This window comes from Sparus aurata, chromosome 24, assembly GCF_900880675.1.
Source record: "Sparus aurata chromosome 24, fSpaAur1.1, whole genome shotgun sequence".
Lineage (NCBI taxonomy): Eukaryota > Metazoa > Chordata > Actinopteri > Spariformes > Sparidae > Sparus > Sparus aurata.
The window spans coordinates 4408245-4427425 of record NC_044210.1 but is presented as its reverse complement, the minus strand read 5'-3'; the positions used below and the strand labels follow the sequence as shown (position 1 = coordinate 4427425).

General features: G+C 40.4%; 1 protein-coding gene across 2 annotated transcripts; it reads left to right on the top strand.

The window, feature by feature from the left end:
* The first annotated feature begins 218 nt into the window (after positions 1–218).
* On the top strand, positions 219–18962 carry LOC115577342 (protein-tyrosine kinase 2-beta-like). Of its 2 annotated transcripts, none has more exons than XM_030410374.1 (30): positions 219–499; positions 605–985; positions 3677–3855; positions 5307–5394; positions 5518–5597; positions 5699–5761; positions 6107–6161; positions 6284–6424; positions 6540–6611; positions 6786–6887; positions 7267–7384; positions 7616–7655; positions 7903–7934; positions 8559–8606; positions 9730–9824; positions 10690–10771; positions 12432–12532; positions 12879–12994; positions 13165–13265; positions 13462–13551; positions 14019–14223; positions 14844–14949; positions 15734–15781; positions 16069–16194; positions 16366–16398; positions 16694–16718; positions 17098–17138; positions 17313–17441; positions 17624–17704; positions 18435–18962. In XM_030410374.1, exons 2-30 carry the CDS (start codon positions 782–784, stop codon positions 18675–18677), a joined length of 2844 nt encoding a protein of 947 aa, XP_030266234.1. In that variant the 5' UTR covers positions 219–499; positions 605–781; the 3' UTR covers positions 18678–18962. The 2 variants fall into 2 exon arrangements, with proteins under 2 accessions (XP_030266234.1, XP_030266233.1); XM_030410373.1 differs by having other exon boundaries at positions 600–985.
* The last annotated feature ends 219 nt before the right edge of the window (positions 18963–19181 follow it).

Below are 19181 nucleotides of genomic sequence, written 5' to 3'. Positions count from 1 at the left end.
GAAAAGTTAAGGCGTCACCGAAGTTAGAACAGTTATTCCTGACGGGAGAAATAGACGTCTTCAGCCAATTTTGTGGCAGTCTACCCACTACTCGTCGACACATTTAACTCAAAACCACCAACACTTCAGGAAGAGGAAACAAGTTTTTTTATGTTGGCCATGCCTCTTATGGGTAGAGGGTGGGTAGTGGCTTGGTGGTAGGCTGTGCCATCACGTGTGAGATGGGGGTGACACAACTGTTTCATCAATCCTGTCAGTTTTTCTGTTAGCTGCTCTCTAACTTCCTCATTTGCTCATAAGAAGCATTTCCTCTTTCGCTTGCTGACGAGGTTCTTCTTTGGGGCTCAGCTTCACATCAGTCGGCTCTGTTAACCCACCGTAAACGATCAAGCCTGCACATTTCAAAGTAACATGAATGTAGACTCTTGCCGGCATTGACTCAGTTTTAAAGACTGACAATGAATGTATCGTGCTGAGCCGAAGGACGTCTGCAGAACTGGTGAGTACGGAGCGATTGCAGCAGAAGTTTTTCTGAAATACGAATGTTCTTGAAATCCAGCGTGACTATAAATTAATGTCAAACTCCTGTCTGTCTTCAGTGTAGACTCACCGCATCCCATCATGTGTGTGTTTTATGCGACCGTGTGAGTGTGAGAGGAAACAGAGTGAAATGGTGTGTTTAGGTGTGACAGCAATGTATGACTGTTAGCAGTAGCGTACACGCTTGTGTGTGTGTGTGTCTGGGTGTGTATGTGTCGAGAGTGAGTGTGATGCTTGAGTGATGTCAGGAGACACCAGCAGCCTGTCCATGAGGAGCATGTCTCCAACCAGCCAGTCAGACTCCTCGGATCTGTCTCCCATGGCACATGTCACCAGGGACGGCCTCTTCCACGTGAAGATCATCAAAGTGTGTTTCCTCAGCAACAGCTCCAACCTGGGCAAGAACTTCAAACTGGTCCGCTGTGAGGAAGGCTGGACTGTCAGGGTATGCTCTTTTCTACTATACTCTACTGTAGTGTCTATTCTACCTTACTCTGTTCTACTCTACTCTTCTACTTTATTGTAATCTATACTAATCTACACTTCTCTGCTATGCTATATTATACTGTGCTATTTTGTGCTATGCTATATTATACTACACTGATAATACTTGGGGCAGCTGTGGCTCAGGGGTAGAGCGAGCGTCTTGTTATCGGAAGTTTGCTGGTACGATTCCCATGGTCTACATGCGGAAGTGTCCCCAGGCAAGATACTGAACCCCAAATTGCTCCAGGTGTGCACCTTGCACCTTGCAGCACAGCTATGCCATCAGTGTATGAATGTATGTATGAATTACTGTATGTCACTTCGAACAAAAGTGTCTACTAAATGCCGTAAATGTACACGGGACTATACTATACTGTACCATTCTTTACCGTATTGAATTGTACAATACTGTACCATAACCAATTATACTAAACCCAACTATACTATACTACACAACATTATACTATACTATACTACACTGCACTTAATTGTACAATACTGTACCATAACTAATTATGCTAAACCCGACTATAGTATACTACACTATACCGCGCTTAATTGTATAAACTGTACTATATCAGAGTATACAAAACCCAACTATACTATACTACATTAAACTATATTATACTATACCATTCTATACCGCACTTAATTGTATAATACTGTACTGTATCTGAGTATACAAAATATGCTATAACTATACTATACTACACTATATTATACAATACTATATTATATTACACTATACTATACTATACTATACTATACTATACTACACTACATTATACCATACTATACTATACTATACTATACCATTCTATACCGCACTTAATTGTATAATACTGTACTATATCCGAGTGTACAGAACCCAACTATACTATACTATACTATACTATACTATACTATACTATACTATACTATACCACACTTAATTGTATAATACTGTCCTTTAACCAATAATGCCAAACCCAATATAATTTGTACTCATCTGGTCTTTATTAGGCAGTAAACTGAGACAGTTGTACTCTGAGTAAACTAAAAAGACATAACAAGCAATAATTTGTATCAAATTAGGCAAAAACCTGGAATAGTATGTTATGATCAGAAAAAAAAACCTAGTTATCCCTGAAGTAAACTGAAACGAATTAAGAAGCTACATTTTCTATTAAATTATATATATAAAAACTAAAGATAATATTGTCTTTATTGGACTGTAGACAGAAACTGTTATACTCCAAGTGGACCAATGACATGTAACAAGCCATTACACAGTATTTCAAAGATTATCCAATTGGATATCAATCACAATGCAATATCAGAGCCTAGATATATTGATTAGATGCTATTTTATCCAGAAACCACACATAATGCTTCCAGCATGGACCTAGGATGGCTTAATGGACAAAACAGGCTGTAATTTGACAAATGTAATGCCATATTAATAATGCACGGATACAACACAGTGCTCAGAAGACAGTATTGCATTGCTTTGTTTATCATAGTTTCACTTTATTACAATTTAACATATTGCTCATTACAGTACAGTACTACATTGGTATCCTGTGGAGTTTGTAGGTAGGTTACTAGTATATAGCCACATGCTTCCTTGATTTTCTCAGAGGTTAATTTGCCACACATTACAAAGAAGTGTGAACAAACAATGGTGGCATAAAGGCACGGTCTTATTGTGGAATCTCTGTACAAAAAGGACATGAAGGTACTACCACACATCAAGATGCTCAACATTTTAGCTTTGCAGCCATGTTTCTAGCTGCAAGCGTGATGAAGATGCAATATCTGGAGCATGAATCTGTCCACATCAATAATAAATACATAGGATAACGTGAAGGATAGCATGGGCAAAGCTGCAGCAATGCCATAATGATAGAGAGTACCACAACAAAGTGTGGTTGCTGCAACAAGCCCCACATTAAGGGTCTAGCAGGTAGGAAATAAACATGTGTTTTGTTGAAAATAGCAGTAGCGTTCTTTGTAATGTGTAGCAAATTACCCTCTAAGAAAGACTAATAAGGCTCTAACAAGGAAGCATGCGGCTATATTCTAGTAACCTACCTACAAACTCCACAGGAGACCAATGCAGGAGCAAGTTTGCTGTGACATCAAGATAAAAATGGGAGAACAAGACACAGAACAGTAATATTAGCAATGATAAAGACTACTCTCGTCCACTCTACTATTTACGGTTTACTACTCTACTCTACTTCTGTTCTTTAATTTCTGCCCTCTATTGCACAAATGTATCTTACAATAATAACCTAACTACGCTGTTCTCTTTTTTGACTCCACTTATCTACTTGATCAGCAGCTCTACTATGCTTAATTGCATTTCCCCGTACTTGTCAGGCCGGAACTGCAACTACACTCACTACACTGCAACTATATTCTTCTGTTTGGAACAGCTAATATATAAGAGTAAATAGCAGTACATACCTACTACTATACTCTGTATACACTGTATTCTGCTGTAGTTGCTTGGAAACAAGGGATTTAAGAGAAAACCTGTATTTTAACCTGACATTGTTGAGATGTAGTTTATAGGCAGATTTGTTTCATATTAAGTATGATCATGATGTTTCCTGATATGTTGCTGCACCACAGAGACATTACTGTATGATTGATTCTGTCCTAGGATGTCATGAATATGGTGCTGTCCAGTGGCTGCGTGGGTCCCGACATAACATACAGCCACTGCTATGGCCTCCTGCTCAAACACCTCAAGTCATCAGAGATACACTGGCTGCACCCGGACCTGACTGTGTCTGAACTCACCCAGCGCTATGAGCAGCAGCACCTCGAGGCTGAGTGGAGGTCAGTCGTTTAGTCTTTGCTCATGCTTAATGTGCAGTGTATGTGTTTTTCATGTTTGAACTTGAGAAACCCAAAATCTTCAGTACAATCAAAGTGTTGATGATTACACTGGAGGAAAGGGCAGGGAATCACCAAAATCATTAGGGTTCATCCTCTGTGGATAATGAATTTCCACAATGAAACGAAACCTAGCCATTAGATTTATACTTAATCAGGAACTTCTTAACCAGCTTTTCATCATTACAAATATGGTAATATTTGCAAATGGGCAATGTTAAACTTCTCGCCATTTTCTTTGCACCCCCACACGTCGCTGTTTGTGTAGAAAGGACAGTAACAGTTTTGAGACAGCAGAAAAAAGATGTAAATGTAAAGCTACAGCGAGCACTTCAACTGTGACCAGCCATGCCTATTCTAAGAATGCAAAGTGAAATTAGATTCTGATTAGTGCAAAGTCAAATAAGCTTTTATTTTAGACAAAGTCAAATTAGTCTCCGATTTCTGCAGCATTTCACGTCACTGTGAAGGTGTAAGTTGTCGCAAAACAATGACCAAATCTACTGATATAAAGTTCACTTTAACTCTCCACTCATGCTTACTGTCTGTAGCCCTAAAAGTTCTAGACATCTAACGTTCCATAAGCTGATATGTCCATGTTTTCAGACATATATTTTAGTGGGCTGTTTAGATTTAGCACAATATCAATTATTACCAGCTGACTGCTTCACTGTTTCCTGTTTCAAAATTGACTTTCAAAACCAAGCAGGCTCCACTCACTTTATGTCACCCATCAGCGGGAGTGTTTATTGGTCTGTCGTGGCACAATGTAACAGAACTAGATGGCAAGAGGCTAAGCTAAATAAGCTAACATTACAGCTCAGCCAGGGTTGACGCCAATAATGTTTACATCTCACGAGTATGGGCCCCTGTCTTTAACGGTTGTTTCCTTCTGCCCAGCAACACAGTGCAGCTTGGCAGAGAGAAAACAGTTCTTACATGAAACTGCTCACATGTTCTGGGGATTACCTTGAGTAAACTGTCTATGTAAACAGTGTTGATGTTGATGTTGATTTTTTCTAAATGTATTTTTCATTTTTTTGTGAGTGCCTCAAGCTGAGTGCCATCTGGTTTCATTATATTAGAGAGAAGGCAGACATATCTAAGGCCAGTATTTACAAAACTCGGCAACTCACACTAAAAATAATCTGGATGGATAAGCAGCAATGGAGGCACAAGGAAAAGTATCTAAATTAGATTTTGGTATGAACTGTCATTCACATAATTTTCAAATTTTGTAATGTATAGAGAATAAACAAACTGCATTACACTTAAATGGAGTTAGTCCTGTGTTTAGGATGGAACAATGGCAGAGCTCTTGCTGTGTACAAAATGTAAGTCAAGTTGCTTCACATCAAGAAAAAGTCAAAAAGCTAACTGTGATGTTTGTCCAGATACGATCTGAGGATCAGATACATCCCATCAGACTTCATTGAGAAGTTCAAAGATGACAGAACCACTCTGCTCTTTTTTTACCTGCAGGTCAGTAACACTGTATGTGTGTGATTGTGTGTCCTTTCACAGTCTGTAAGCATTCTTATCATGATTCTTATTATGATTATAATGGCTGTAGATAAAGTGAGGTGTGTGTGCGCTTATCCACAGGTACGAAGTGATTACATGCAACAGTATGCCTCAAAAGTCAGTGATGGGATGGCTCTACAGCTCGGTTGTCTGGAAATAAGGTAGCGTACAGCTGTTGTGACTGCTCCACATCTGAGAAAAATAAAGACTGTTGGTTTTAAAAATGTAAAAACTTAATTGTGCTCTTGTATTGTGTTTGCAGGAGATTCTTCAAAGACATGAATCCAAATGGCCTGGAGAAAAAATCCAACTTTGAACTGTTAGAGTAAGTCTAGTGTGAAGTATGTGTGCGTACACCCCTTTTTTTCATTGACATCAGCTGGCATTAGTTCATTATCATAAGCTTTCATCATATCTTTGAGGCATATGCATGCACAGTGGTAAGATGGCGATCATAGTGGCATTGTGATCAGACTGACAAACGAAGAAGAGAGAAAACACTAGATATGGTTTGTGGTTACTGTGAAGTATGCTAGGTTTTCTGTCCGAGCACCTCTACCATGCAGCTGCTTCACGTTCACGACTATCAAAACACAAGGTCACTAGCAGCAGCTCGTGGTTGTTCTGGATTTGTTTGTTTAATGATTGTGTTCTCACTTTACCACGTCAGGAAGGAAGTGGGGCTGGAACTTTTCTTCCCCAGAGAGCTGATCAACAGCATGAAGGTAGAGAGCCGAAACAACTACTATATAGTTATTTAGTACCACGATGAGGTTGAGTAATGTGATTGAACCATACAAGTGTAAAATCTTCATCAAGTGCTTTTTGCCTGTGTGCGATGTGTCAGCCTAAGCAGCTGCGTCGGCTGATCCAGCAGACGTTCCAGGGCTACTCCACTCTGAAACAGGATCAGTGCGTTAACAGGTTCTTCACGACTCTGGCTCAATGCTACAGCTACACACAGGAGACCTACGCATGCCAGCTAGTGGTGAGCTTGTCTGCACCAGTCATAAATGTGTTACTATGCAACATTTCAAGCTAAATATAGGGCATTTTAAGTGTTTAATTTGTTTGTGTGTATGTGTGTGTGTGTGTTTGTACAGGATAGTTGGAATCTAACAATAGACCTGGTGATCGGCCCTGAAGGAATCAGTCAGCAAACTGAAAACTCCACAGTAAGCTCATACTCGATTTTTGTTAAATTCTTCTTGGTATAAATGTCATTGCTGACACTCATCATCTATTTGTAATATTCAGAAGAATAATGCATAGCTATGAACAAGAAAAACGGTATTAACAAAAAAAAAAAATTCCTTTTTTTATATTTCACATCTTTGTCTCGTCTGCAGTCCATCTGTTTGGCCACATTCCCTCAGGTGCGCAGTATCTCCTGCTCTGCTGAGAGTGACGGTCGAGCTCTGCTCATTGTCAACATAGAGGGGGCCAAACAGGTAACTCTACCTTCCTAAAGCGAAATGGGAAATATGCTTTTTTGCTAAGAGTTGGATAGGAAGATTGATAGCAGTTTCACATGTGATAATATTCTCACTACACCCAGCAACCAGTTAGCACAGGATTTGTTTAGTCTGGGCAAAAACCAGAGTATAATTGGCAAGTGGTGGTTTTATCAGAGGATACGTGCTTGGAAGTGGAGGGAATTTGTGTCCTTTGGACGATCAGACTGGCTGTTCCCCAAGTTTCAGGGCACTTGGAAAAAATGCTCTGGCTTCTGAGTTGCACATTCAGGAGAGTGAGTTGAGGTTTTGGTGCAAACCTTTTCAAGCTGAAGCACCGACACAGACTGAATGTCTCGTATCTTTAACTTTCCAGTCACTGTCAGTGAGCACCTCCTCTCTAGCGGTGGCAGAAAACATGGCCGACCTGATTGATGGCTACTGTCGGCTGGAAGGCAGCTCTGAGAGCTCGCTCATTATTCGGCCTAATAAAGGTATACCTCACCTGCATCAACCTGTAATAAGTTACTTTTCAACAGTTTGTACATTGCTTATATTCCAACCTGGTATTTACTTTTGTACTTTAGTACACAACTGATAATAATATCCAAAGTTACCAAAGTATGACCAAAGTACCTTGAAATATTCTTTCACGTTTCTGAATCTCTGAGACAAATCATGTTGAATTGACAGCTAGAACTAAACCAAATGTTTGATTCTTTCAGGAAGAGACACAAGACTGAAACTGCCAGACATCCCACAACGGTCAGTTAGATGAATCAATTTGCCATGTTGCTTAAATGTCGCTTACATTTTAAAACTTTTTCCAATGTGGTGGGGAATTGGTTGAAGCATACATTTTGTGGGTATAGCTTTTTGAACATTTATTTTTTAAAGCTTCCACCTTGACCAAAACGTTACAGATGTTTAAGCACTGCTGTTCAAACAGGCTGATTTGTAGTTTGAATCTCATCAAAGAAATGTAAAACAAAAATGTCTCTCTGTCTTCCAGTGATGGTCCTACTGGTCCTGCTAGACGTTTGAGTAAGTAACAACTGATACATCAGATGTGGTTTAGTCCCTACTAGGCAATAATTTAACAATGATTTAGGCTCTTTCTGTTTGGTTTGTCTATGGACAGAATGGTAACACATATCAACATAACTTGTTGCTTATAAGCATGCATATTAGTAGAATATTGGCTCTTTATTAGCCTTTATGAAGCATTTATTAATGCTTTATTTCTGCATTAGTATGTTCTACATCTGTGAGGCCACTAAGAGTTTGAATTAAATAAATATCCACCTGATTGTTCATAGTAGGTAAGGAGGATGTGGTACATGAATATGGGCCATACAAGTTAGTAGTACCACAATAGTAGTTTTTAACACCTCATAAATATGGTCCCCATTCTGAAGGGAGCTCTTACTCATGGCTAATACTCATAATCAGTTACAGTATGAGCAGACATCACTTTAGCATAAGTAACCATATTATAAGTTAGAAAGACTTTACTTACAGTTATTTGGACTGTACTACTGTCAGTAAAGCAGAAGAAGGCATTAATAAGTGCTTTATGGCCACCAAAGAGCTAATGTACTGCTAATATGCATTCTTAGTAAGCATGTGTGGAAAGCAAATTCTTTTAATCTCAACATGTTTCCTTAGCATCAGGTTCGGATATTTATGCTGAGATTCCAGAGGGCACAGCAGCTGGTGAGTAAATAGCTGAAAAGCAATCCCACTATTGTTCTGCTAAATCTTTACTATTCCACTGTCTTCTCCTTTTCTGGTGAGACCAGTCCAACACACTTGCAGCTAGAAACATACTTCTACTGCTTAAATGTTAAGCATGTTTAGAAAATGTGTACTTATTTGTAGTGCATAAATATGTAATCCTTTATTTCATACAATTAGTTTTTTTGTGAATTGTAAAATAAATGGGTTCCTATTGGAGTACAGATTCAACTTTCTATGAACCCAGTCAGTTTAACAAGCTAACTGAGGTGACATAAGTGCAGTTACATACTCCCTTTTAGCTTTAAGCTATTCAAAAAAACTTGATTGAAACTTAAAATGTTTGTGAAGTGAGAGTGAAAGGATTTACAGATTCTTAAATTACATTAGAGTATCTGTCCTGAAATAAATGTATATATTTTATGACTTTTTAAATTCAATCATTGTCCACATGAACATCAATATATCTTGTAGTCATATCCTATTTTTTTATTAGCTTTAGCTGTAATATTTAGTATCACTCCATCAGTGGAGGGGATCAAATAACTGAGCAAGACTGATGTGACAGGAAACAACCAAAAACAAGATGAGCATCCTTTGTGGTTGTGGTAACTCACTTATAGAGCAGGTTGACTATATTTTATTCACACGGTTGACAGTTGGAGCACAGGCTCCTCCAGTGCAAGATCTTAACTTAGCCTTCAGTGGTCACACTTACAATGTCCAAGGAATTGCACATTATAGTGCTTGACTGACATCCCCCAGCAAAAAACACTGCTATGTTAAAAAAACTTGACAATCAAGGTTTGAGTTAGACATTGCAACATCCAACAAACTTAAGACAGAGGAAGGTCAAAACAGTCAGAACTACACGCAAAAAACCTTGGATTGAGCCAGCACCTATGTGACACATTAAAGAAAAATGTAGAAACGTTTTAAGTGGTATCAAAGATGTGGGGATGATTTTACAGCAATACAGATTTTCTTCTTTAAAGTAAACCTCCTGATAGTTGTGCAAAGCTTCTAAGCAGGTTTCATTTTCGACCAAAACACTGACGATGAACTGTCTTATCTGTGTGTTTCTTAATGATTGTGTGTTTAGAGAAACACAGAATATCCAGAGATGACATTGTTGTGGGTCGGATCCTGGGTGAAGGATTCTTCGGAGAGGTTCACAACGGAGTTTACAAAAGCCCAGTGAGTTCATCTGATGTCCAATTATCATCTGCACTTCACACCCAAACATCACAAAAGGTCTAAATAAATTTTGTTGGCCAAATGAGCTGTAATGTGATAAAAACAAGTAAGTTTTGAACTGGTGCACAACCTGAGGGGCTTACTGCAAAGCAAGTTTTGATTCTGAAATTGAGTTAAGAACTTAACTTTCAGAGAAATGGAGCCTGACATCACGTTGCAGTGGCCAATCACATAAGCTTGCGATCAGACTTGCAGCATGAATGAGCCAAGTGGAACGCCATGTGTCATATGTATTCACTCAGTTTGGCATTGTTCACAAGCTAAAACACATCCGTGGATGCCGACGATCACTGTAGGACTGGCATGCTTAACCTACTGTGACAGAGGTATGATGGCAGATCAGAGGAAGAGTAGGATGGGTCCAGAGCGGGGCATGCTATTTAGCTTGGCCAAATACAACAGAGGGAAGACAACGGACATTTCTTTGTCAGTTTGGTCTACCTGGCATCCTCATTGTTTTCTGTCATTTTTAATTTGAGGGCAAGCGATTGCTAGTAGGACCAGCATGCTAGTAGCCTAACAATATAGCAGCTTCGCCTATCAGCAAACTGATCAGCGGGGGTTCCCAACAAGTCACACACATGGACCATGGAGTGACACACTCCCACACAAGCCTGCAGCATTTCACAGCACCACCTGATTTGGTCTGAATGCACCCTAAGACTTAACATACCATACTAACCCCCTAATCTTGCTTCGTAGTACACCCCACTGGTGAATAGCAAAATGAACACTAAAGCCTCTATGAGAAAACACTGAATGCAAAGTCATGGTAAAAGTGATGTATGCATGTGTGTGCTTTCAGACGGGAGAAAGGATCTGTGTGGCCATCAAAACATGTAAGGACTGTTCAGCTGACGTAAAGGAGAAGTTTCTCAGTGAAGCCAGTGAGTACAGTGTGTACTGTAGCTGCTGCAGTGATTATTTCCTATCCCAAAACTTGCGATTGCACATCTCCGCCCACAGGGTTTGTGCGTAGGTTGGTGACTCCACTGCAAGGCATGACAGGTGGCCAGAACAGGAACCGTAAAATTTGCGATACTATTTATCATATGGTAAATCCCTTTTTTGGTGGCAGAATTGTTCTCACATGAATCTATGACACATTGTTATTTTTATCACAGTAAGCAGAGGTTAGAGAAAAGCAATTTCAAAGTACAGTGTGGTGACAGAGGAGTGGAGATTTCAGTGACCTGCATATGACGACAGTCAAAAGTTTGCTGTAGTTGACTTCCTGTTGCCTGGTTGTGGCTTTATGAAAAAGCTCAGACCGGAGGCTGCGGTAACCTGGGGGTGAGACAAGAGAACTTATTTTTGCTCCCCTGCTGACAAGAAATAGTAGGAGGATGTAGGATTGGACAGAAAATGAGTAATTCTTGCTAAATTAGCTAATGATAGAACACATACATACATAGAATGTTCTTTAGCAGGTTATACAATGACATGGTCACTTTAAAAAGTCAGTCAAATCAAAACATCTGCTCAAAAAACATGACAGTCGTGCCATGATAGAGGAGTCTCAATATTGTCATGTTCATTTACCCAATAGTATCAAAGAGTGGAACATCAAAACCCACCCTGGCAGAACACCCTGTTGACTATACACAGCTAATGTTAGCATCACTTAGCGTTGCCCCATCTTACTTAGGAGCATATACAATTCTTAGATGTATTTGGCTAGAGTTTGTAATTATGGGGTTAGGTTCGCTTGTGAAAATATGTCTTGGGAGTCTCAGCAATACGAGCAAGCTACTGTGAGAAGTTTGCTAGCATACCTTTACCCCAAACGAAAGACAGCTATCAGGGTAATATGTCAAAGTCTGTTTCTCCCTTTATATGTAAATGTAAATATAGAAACTTCTTGTTGCCTAAATGGTGTGAAAAACAGGGTTAAAGTATGAGGCAGATGCTGTGTTGACCCATTGATAAGTGCAGTTTTTTTTTTCTCATGAAAACGATACTATGGACAACTGCCCTTGGCTAATGAAAAAAAAATAGAAACAGGCCAAAGAGTCTGAAGAAAAAGATTATAGTTAATCACTTGTACCAGATCTACCGCACTGCACAGTGGTTCAGTGGTGTCAAACTGATCCAGTAAAGGGCCACTGTGGCTGCAGGTTTTCATTCCAACCAAGCAAGAACACACCTGATGATCAGGTGTTCCACTGTTCCACTGTGGCTGCAGGTTTTCATTCCAACCAAGCAAGAACACACCTGATCAGGTGTGCTTGGTTTTCATTCCAACCAAGCAAGAACACACCTGATCAGGTGTGTTCTTGCTTGGTTGGAATGAAACCCTGCAGCCACAGTGGCCCTTTACTGGATCAGTTTGTATTGTTTGATAGTGGTTTTCAAGCACAAATGGAAGTTCTGGGTGTCCAGGTTGTCTCACAGATCATAGTCATACCCTACACAGTGACAGCTGTTTTTCTCTGGGTTGATTGGCTGAGGGCCCTTGTTAGATATAATTCATTTCAAGGCTAAAATGCCAAAACAGAATCTTAAGCTTAAGACACCAAACTGTTGCTGTTGCTTCATCTGTTGCAGGCTTGATGAAAAACTTGGATCATCCCCACATTGTGCGTCTAATCGGAGTCATTGAGGTCGATCCTGTCTGGATAGTCATGGAGCTTTATGAACATGGAGAGGTGTGTGTTTTTGCGTCTGAATGTGTATATTTAAATTGCTGTTTTTGCTGCTTGTTATCTGGATCATGAACAATGGTATCCATTTGAAAATGTTTTGTACTCACTTTTTTTTTGTGAATTGGGAACACATCTTTATCTTTATCTCAACAGCCACAAGTGAAAGGCTGTTTTGAAATGTAGCCTTCCAAACAATTTATCATCGAAACTTGTGACATCGATCTGAATTCTGTAATTTGTAGATAGGTAAACACTGTCGGAAGTCTCACAGTACAAGTAATATGAGATGATTGCGAACGCATACTATACTCTATCTTGTAAAAAGCAGATGTCTTTGCTCCCCTGACAGCTGGGAAACTATCTCGTGGAGCAGCAGTACATCTTGTCCACTGCGATGTTAATACAGTACTGTGTGCAAATCTGCAAAGCATTGGCTTACCTGGAGGGACTCAATATGGTGCACAGGTAACACAGCCTCATGTATTGGTGACACTTTTCCTTGAAGAAAATGTAAAAACAGGCCTTCTGCTATACAGTACAGCATTATTGTTTTTTTTTTACTTGACCGTGTTTCCATTCAGAGATACAGTGTTTATTTTGGCGTGTCTGGTTTTTGTCTTGTCTGTGTGCTGCAGAGATATTGCAGTGAGAAACGTCCTGGTGGCGTCTGCCAATTGCGTCAAGCTCGGCGACTTTGGCCTCTCCCGCTACGTTGACGAACAAGAATATTATAAAGGTAAACACACACACACACACACACACACACACACAATGTCTGTCACAGTCTGTTTCAGATGTTGAAGTTCATTTTTTGGCGAAATTTACCCCAAGCAAGCATTCACATGATTTCAGTTTTTTTGTAGAAATTCAAGATACATGTCCAGTCTGCATTTTTGTCGGTAACTCCTCAACTATTTGTCCTCCGTTTGCAGCCTCAGTTAGTCGGTTACCCATCAAATGGATGGCACCTGAGTCCATCAACTTCAGACGCTTCACCACAGCTAGTGACGTATGGATGTTTGGTGAGAAATTCACTTGTCTGCATGCACATGTACATCCTAGTGTGTCTTTTCTAGTGTTTTAACATGAGTTTAATTTTATATCTTGTCTCTTACGTGTATGCAAATATATAGTTTTTTTTAACAATTAGTTGCAGTAGTTAGACTATCCATCTAAAGGAAAATTAGCCGTACAGATTTATGGTAAAGGAACGTAACTGGTCATTAATACTGTATATATAACAGTTAGAAACCTTATTTCCATTGTGTTGTTGGCTGCCTGTAGGCTAATTATTTTTTCCAGAACAGTTTTAATTAGATAGATAATTGAAGTAGTTCAATTCTCACTTAAATTGCCTTCAGTTAATCAAAACTACATATACATGCCTGCAAGGAAGCAACAATTAAGCAACAGTATTTCAAGCACGGTTCTATTGATGGTTTTAACTAAAAATGATCCAATACAACTGTTCATGTGTGTGCTCAACAAGGTGTGTGTGTGTGGGAGATATTCTCCCTGGCCCAGCAGCCATTCTTCTGGTTGGAGAATGGTCAGGTGGTCAATCAGTTGGAGTCGGGGGTTCGACTCCCGAAACCGCAGCTCTGCCCGCCCACCATCTACTCCCTGCTTTCTCGCTGCTGGGCCTACGAGCCACATGGCCGCCCTGGCTTCAGCCAACTGGTGTGCTCCCTGAGGTACGCACTGCAGACACAGGTTGTCCTCTGTTACTGTTACACTTAACTCGTGTTCCTTTTTCCTCATCGTTCTACACCTGTGAGGACTTTTGTATGAGGTCACAGTTCTGAAAGTCTTGAAAATGTTTGAATAGTGAAACTGTTGATTCGAAAGTGAAAAACGGGATCTTAATGTGAGAAAACAAAAGCACGTCAATCATGTGTTGCTCCTGTATGACCAGTCAGTGGTTAACCAAGCTTAACTAAATGTGTTTTTATTGGTCCAACAGAAGTTCACCCTCAAGAACAAACATAAAATCAAGATATCATTGTATCAATTTTCAATGTCATTTCCCCTCATACATTATAGACCAGGACATCGTTAAGGATGCAAAAGCCCCATCTCACTGAGACTCATCCCTACAGGCACAGTGACTTTAAAAATGCCTTGGAAAAGCTTATTGTGTAAAACAGTGGATCATCAGGGTTGCAAGTGCGCTCGGGCAGTGTGACTCTGTGCCGCGTTCCTAAAAGTTGACCGTTGTTTCCCTATAAGAACCCCCCTTAGACCAACGGTGTGAATGCTGTGTCGACATGTCTCATGTGTGTAAGCTGATGCGTGTGTTTGGTGTGTTTGATAGCGATATCCACAAGATGGAGTTGGAGCTAGAGACAGGTGTGAGGCAAGACAAGTCGCGACCTGTTTCATCAGTATTTAGCCCTACCCACACGGAGCCTCCACCCAAGGTACGTCACACACACACACACACACACACACACACACACACACACACACACACACACACACACACACACACACGCATGCACTGCAGTTGCATACCAACATTTTCGTGACATCAAGAAAGCTTCCGCCACCACAGCCTGTGATGCAGCCGCCCTAGTTGCTAGTTGCTAGTTCCTTAGATGCAGGTCCCAAGACAACTGCTCTTGAAATGAATGAGAAACCCACTGCTTCTCTCTCAACAGAGAGATTATTGTTTTTTGATAGTCTAATTAACCAACAAGCAAGGTAAATATCCAGCCACAGAACTTATCATTGTCATTATTATTGGGATACAGTGTGTGTTTGAATTTTATTTATGATTTTAAATATCTCTTAATGTTTCAATGTGTGCTTTATTGTTGAGGTTGTGTGTTTTAATTCATTTATGCTTATTTGAGATAGTTCACATTCCAAATTGCCTTTCAAATGTTCACATGTCTGAAAATTTGGAATGAAAAGTTCATTGCCCTTTAAAAGCATGCATCCCTTATTATGCTATCACATTAACAATAGAATAAAATGGTCAATATGGTAATAATGTTGTTTGTCACAATTATTTTCTGGGACAACAGAAGTTATGACAGGCCTGGGCCAGGGGGAACACGGGCAAACTTTAGATTGAAGTTACAGTGGACCCAAATAAATGATAAGGGATAAAAAGCTGATGAGCTCCAATACGACCACGAGAGGGCAGGGTCTTCACCTGACTGTCCTCTAACAGCATCCTCTCTCTCTCTTTCTCACCAGCCATCCAGAATACAAGGCAGCACCCTTCCTCGGGCCCTGTCCAGACAGGTGACATACTCTCTCGCTTCCTCTCTCTTATACACACACACACACACACACACACACACACACACCCCCCCCCCCCCACACACACACACACACACGCCCCACTGACAACTGTTAATCAACTCTTCAGACCACAGTGTGAAAACTGGATGACTGAGCGACAATATGGAAATGAAATAACTGATCTTTTGTCTCAGCTGTGCTGGTTTGAAAATATGTACATAAAGGATATGTGTGTGTGTGTGTGTGTGTGTGTGTGTGTGTGTGTGTGTGTGTGTGCGTGTGTATAGGGATCATCCACGGATTGCAGGCCGTTATGGGAGCAGGAGAGAGCACAGGTGGAGGACACTTTACATAGGCAAAGAAGGGAGATGCTCATGGACAAGCAGTGGCTGGAGCAGGAGGAGAGACAACTGGTGAGAGACCGCAAACACACGTGCATACACACACACACACACACACACACACACACACTGCACCAGGCATCATTGCGGAGTATGCTCTGGACTGCGAAGTAAAAGTAGCACAGAAAGTAGTTTGTAGTCTTGGGAGAGTGACGACACTGTGGTCCGCTTCTATCTCTGCAGGATCCCGTTGTGCGACAGGATTCACTCAAGAAGGTACACAAACAGTTTTTTTTTCATGATGATTGCTCTTATTTCCTCCTGCGCACATCTCAGCGGTATATTAAAGCTGCATAGAGCACAATTTTGCCACGAGGGGGCAGAGATATACCTGTCAATCTGCTGCAGGCCATAAACACGGCACACGGTCCAGCCATATTCTACGTTCTGACCTAGCCTTGTTAGATGTAGTTTGGTCAACCAGCTTAAATAAAAATGAATAACCTTACCTCTGACCCGACTTGCAGTCAACTCAACTCAACTTGCGCCTTTCTTTTTATTTTGTTTGCAGCGTCCTGATAAAAGCAAAGAAAATGGTGAGTCATAATTTAATGGCCTCACAGTTTTCCATCTTGTGCACTCATTAAGTTTTGGCTGCAAAGGACTGTTTAATATCTGAAAGTGGAGTGTTGCAGCACATGAAACAGAACTGTCTTAGTATACATGTAGGAATACCCTGCTTAAATTGTTAATGATATAAAAATATGAATTACAGTAACAAATGTAAAATAGGTTGTATATACAAAAGACATTTCAACCGAAGAGGGAATGTAAAATGTTTCTAATGAGACCAAATATGAGCTTAAATATAGCTTTTCATCATATATTTTATAGAAGACATGCATAATACTCGCCACAAATACAGCATGTGTAGAAAACCTGCAGATATGCAACTCTTTTTTTGGTCTTTGGCAGGTCCTCCAGAAAAGCCTACAATGCCTCCCACAGTCTCACAGGTAAAAATAAACACCCCTCTAGTATACATATGGTGGAAAATACGTACTAACAGATAAGACTAAATAAGATTAGAAAAGTTGAAATGCTTTGTGCAGATGACTTTTTTTGTTATTGATATGTAGAGCCATGTTTCTCAATTTGGTGATTATAAAGTACATTGTGTGTGGTCGCAGCCCACAGCTGAGCTGGACCGGTCAGGGGATCATGTTTACACCGGCGTCATGGCTATGGTGAAGCAGGTGGTCCAGCTGAAGAATGACGTCAACACGCTGCCGCCTTCCGAGTATCTCAACGCTGTCAAAGTAGGTTTTGTTTTTCTGTGTAAAGGTCAAAGTCATAATCATTTTTTTACCACAGTAACTAGAGCTCTGATCGACATGAAGAAGTATGACTTTGAGAGAATGTAATATGTCAGATATGTTACTGAACAAAGGAAGGCACTGAAGACAAACACACCCTCCCTGTCTCTCTCTCGTTCTCTCAGGCGACGGGTATCACTCTCCGCAGCCTGATTCAGAGTGTTGATGACATCCTGCCCACTCTGCACAGCTCTGTCACAACAGAGGTAGGCTCCACTTCTATTTGCATTAACTACTGTCCCTTAGTTTTTATGTGACAGTGAACATGCGTGCAGTCAACAGATTGGATATAGCTTGACTATCTGATTATAGGAGGTACCTGGCGTGCATTTAATCAGGACACGGATGGAAAAGAAAAACGCTGTTCAATTCTATCATCTGTCCTTAATATACAGCATCCCAGGACAGCTAAATTAATGGTACTTGCCCAACGAAGTGCGAGTTGTCAAGGGAAACGCATACCGTAAGCAGGAAATACATTTGTGTCAAAATCCAATTGTTTGATGAAAATCATTTAAAAAACAAACTCCTATACATTAATGCATTTAAATCTCTCTGTGCAGTATGCATAAATTGAGAACAATTAAAACAAATGCATAATAAATACTGAGATACATGTATTTATATGACTTGGCCATGTATGTGCTCGGGCTGTCACGGTATAAGAATTCACAATATTATTGGTCAGTCTGTGGAAAATTACGACAACAGTGATGCAATAAGTCACATTCATCAGCACTAGTGAGCCGACTTTTTGGGGTCAGTAGCCACACAATTGTGGTAGTAACTGCATCCTCTTCTTCTTCCTCTTAATTTTACTGTTTTATGGCCACCAGGTGCAGTACCACTACCTACCACCACCCACCATCTGTTAATATCTGTATACCACGACACCCATAAACTGTATCATGTCATCTTCTCTCCTCCCCGTCTCAGATCGAGGGCACCAAGAAACTGCTGAACAAGGATTTAGGGGAGCTGATCAATAAGATGCGACTGACCCAACAAAACGCCATAACCTCGCTGAGGGAGGAGTGTCAGCGGCAGATGTTGGCGGCCGCCCACACTCTGGCACTGGACTCCAAGAACTTGCTGGATGCTGTGGACCAGGCTCGAGTCCGGGCCAATGTTGCCAAGCCCAAACCTTTCTCACAGGACGCAGAGGATCATGGGGAGTGAGGGGAGAGCTTTCCGTTGATCGAATTGACTTTTTTCAAGATGTGTGGAAGGAGTCTTGGATTTGACAACAGCTCTGTTCCTGTTAGAATGTGCATCGCAGCTGTGTTCATGCTATATAAGTCTCGATATATATGAATTTTTTCCCTAAAAATCGACATTTAAACAGTGAATTCCTCGAAGCTGAATGAATCAAACAACCACAATGTATAAAAGCAATAAGGTTTACAGAGTTTTTCTTTTATTATTCTTTACTCTATTTTTACTATTAAAGAAAGTGACATTCTACGTGTCGACATTATTGTGTCATTTGACAACTAAACTGGTGTTGTGCAACGCTAGTAATGACAGTGTTTGTTTGCTTCCTCTCTGTCTGCCCTGGATCTTTTGGAGATATTGGCACAGATGACAGGTTTACATGCTCACCTGATGTGTTTCTGTTCCTTGCCTGATGACAGTAATTCCAAGGAATTTAAAACTGTTCACCTGCTCCACTTCACCTTGATG

What these genes read in the sequence shown, in the direction of transcription:
- LOC115577342 (XM_030410374.1), top strand. Translation starts at nt 782, where the DNA reads ATGTCAGGAGACACCAGCAGCCTGTCCATGAGGAGCATGTCTCCAACC. An exon ending in CCTACGCATGCCAGCTAGTG is followed by an intron (nt 6,425 to 6,539) that starts GTGAGCTTGTCT and finishes GTGTTTGTACAG; the next exon opens with GATAGTTGGAATCTAACAAT. An exon ending in AGCAGGAGGAGAGACAACTG is followed by an intron (nt 16,195 to 16,365) that starts GTGAGAGACCGC and finishes CTATCTCTGCAG; the next exon opens with GATCCCGTTGTGCGACAGGA.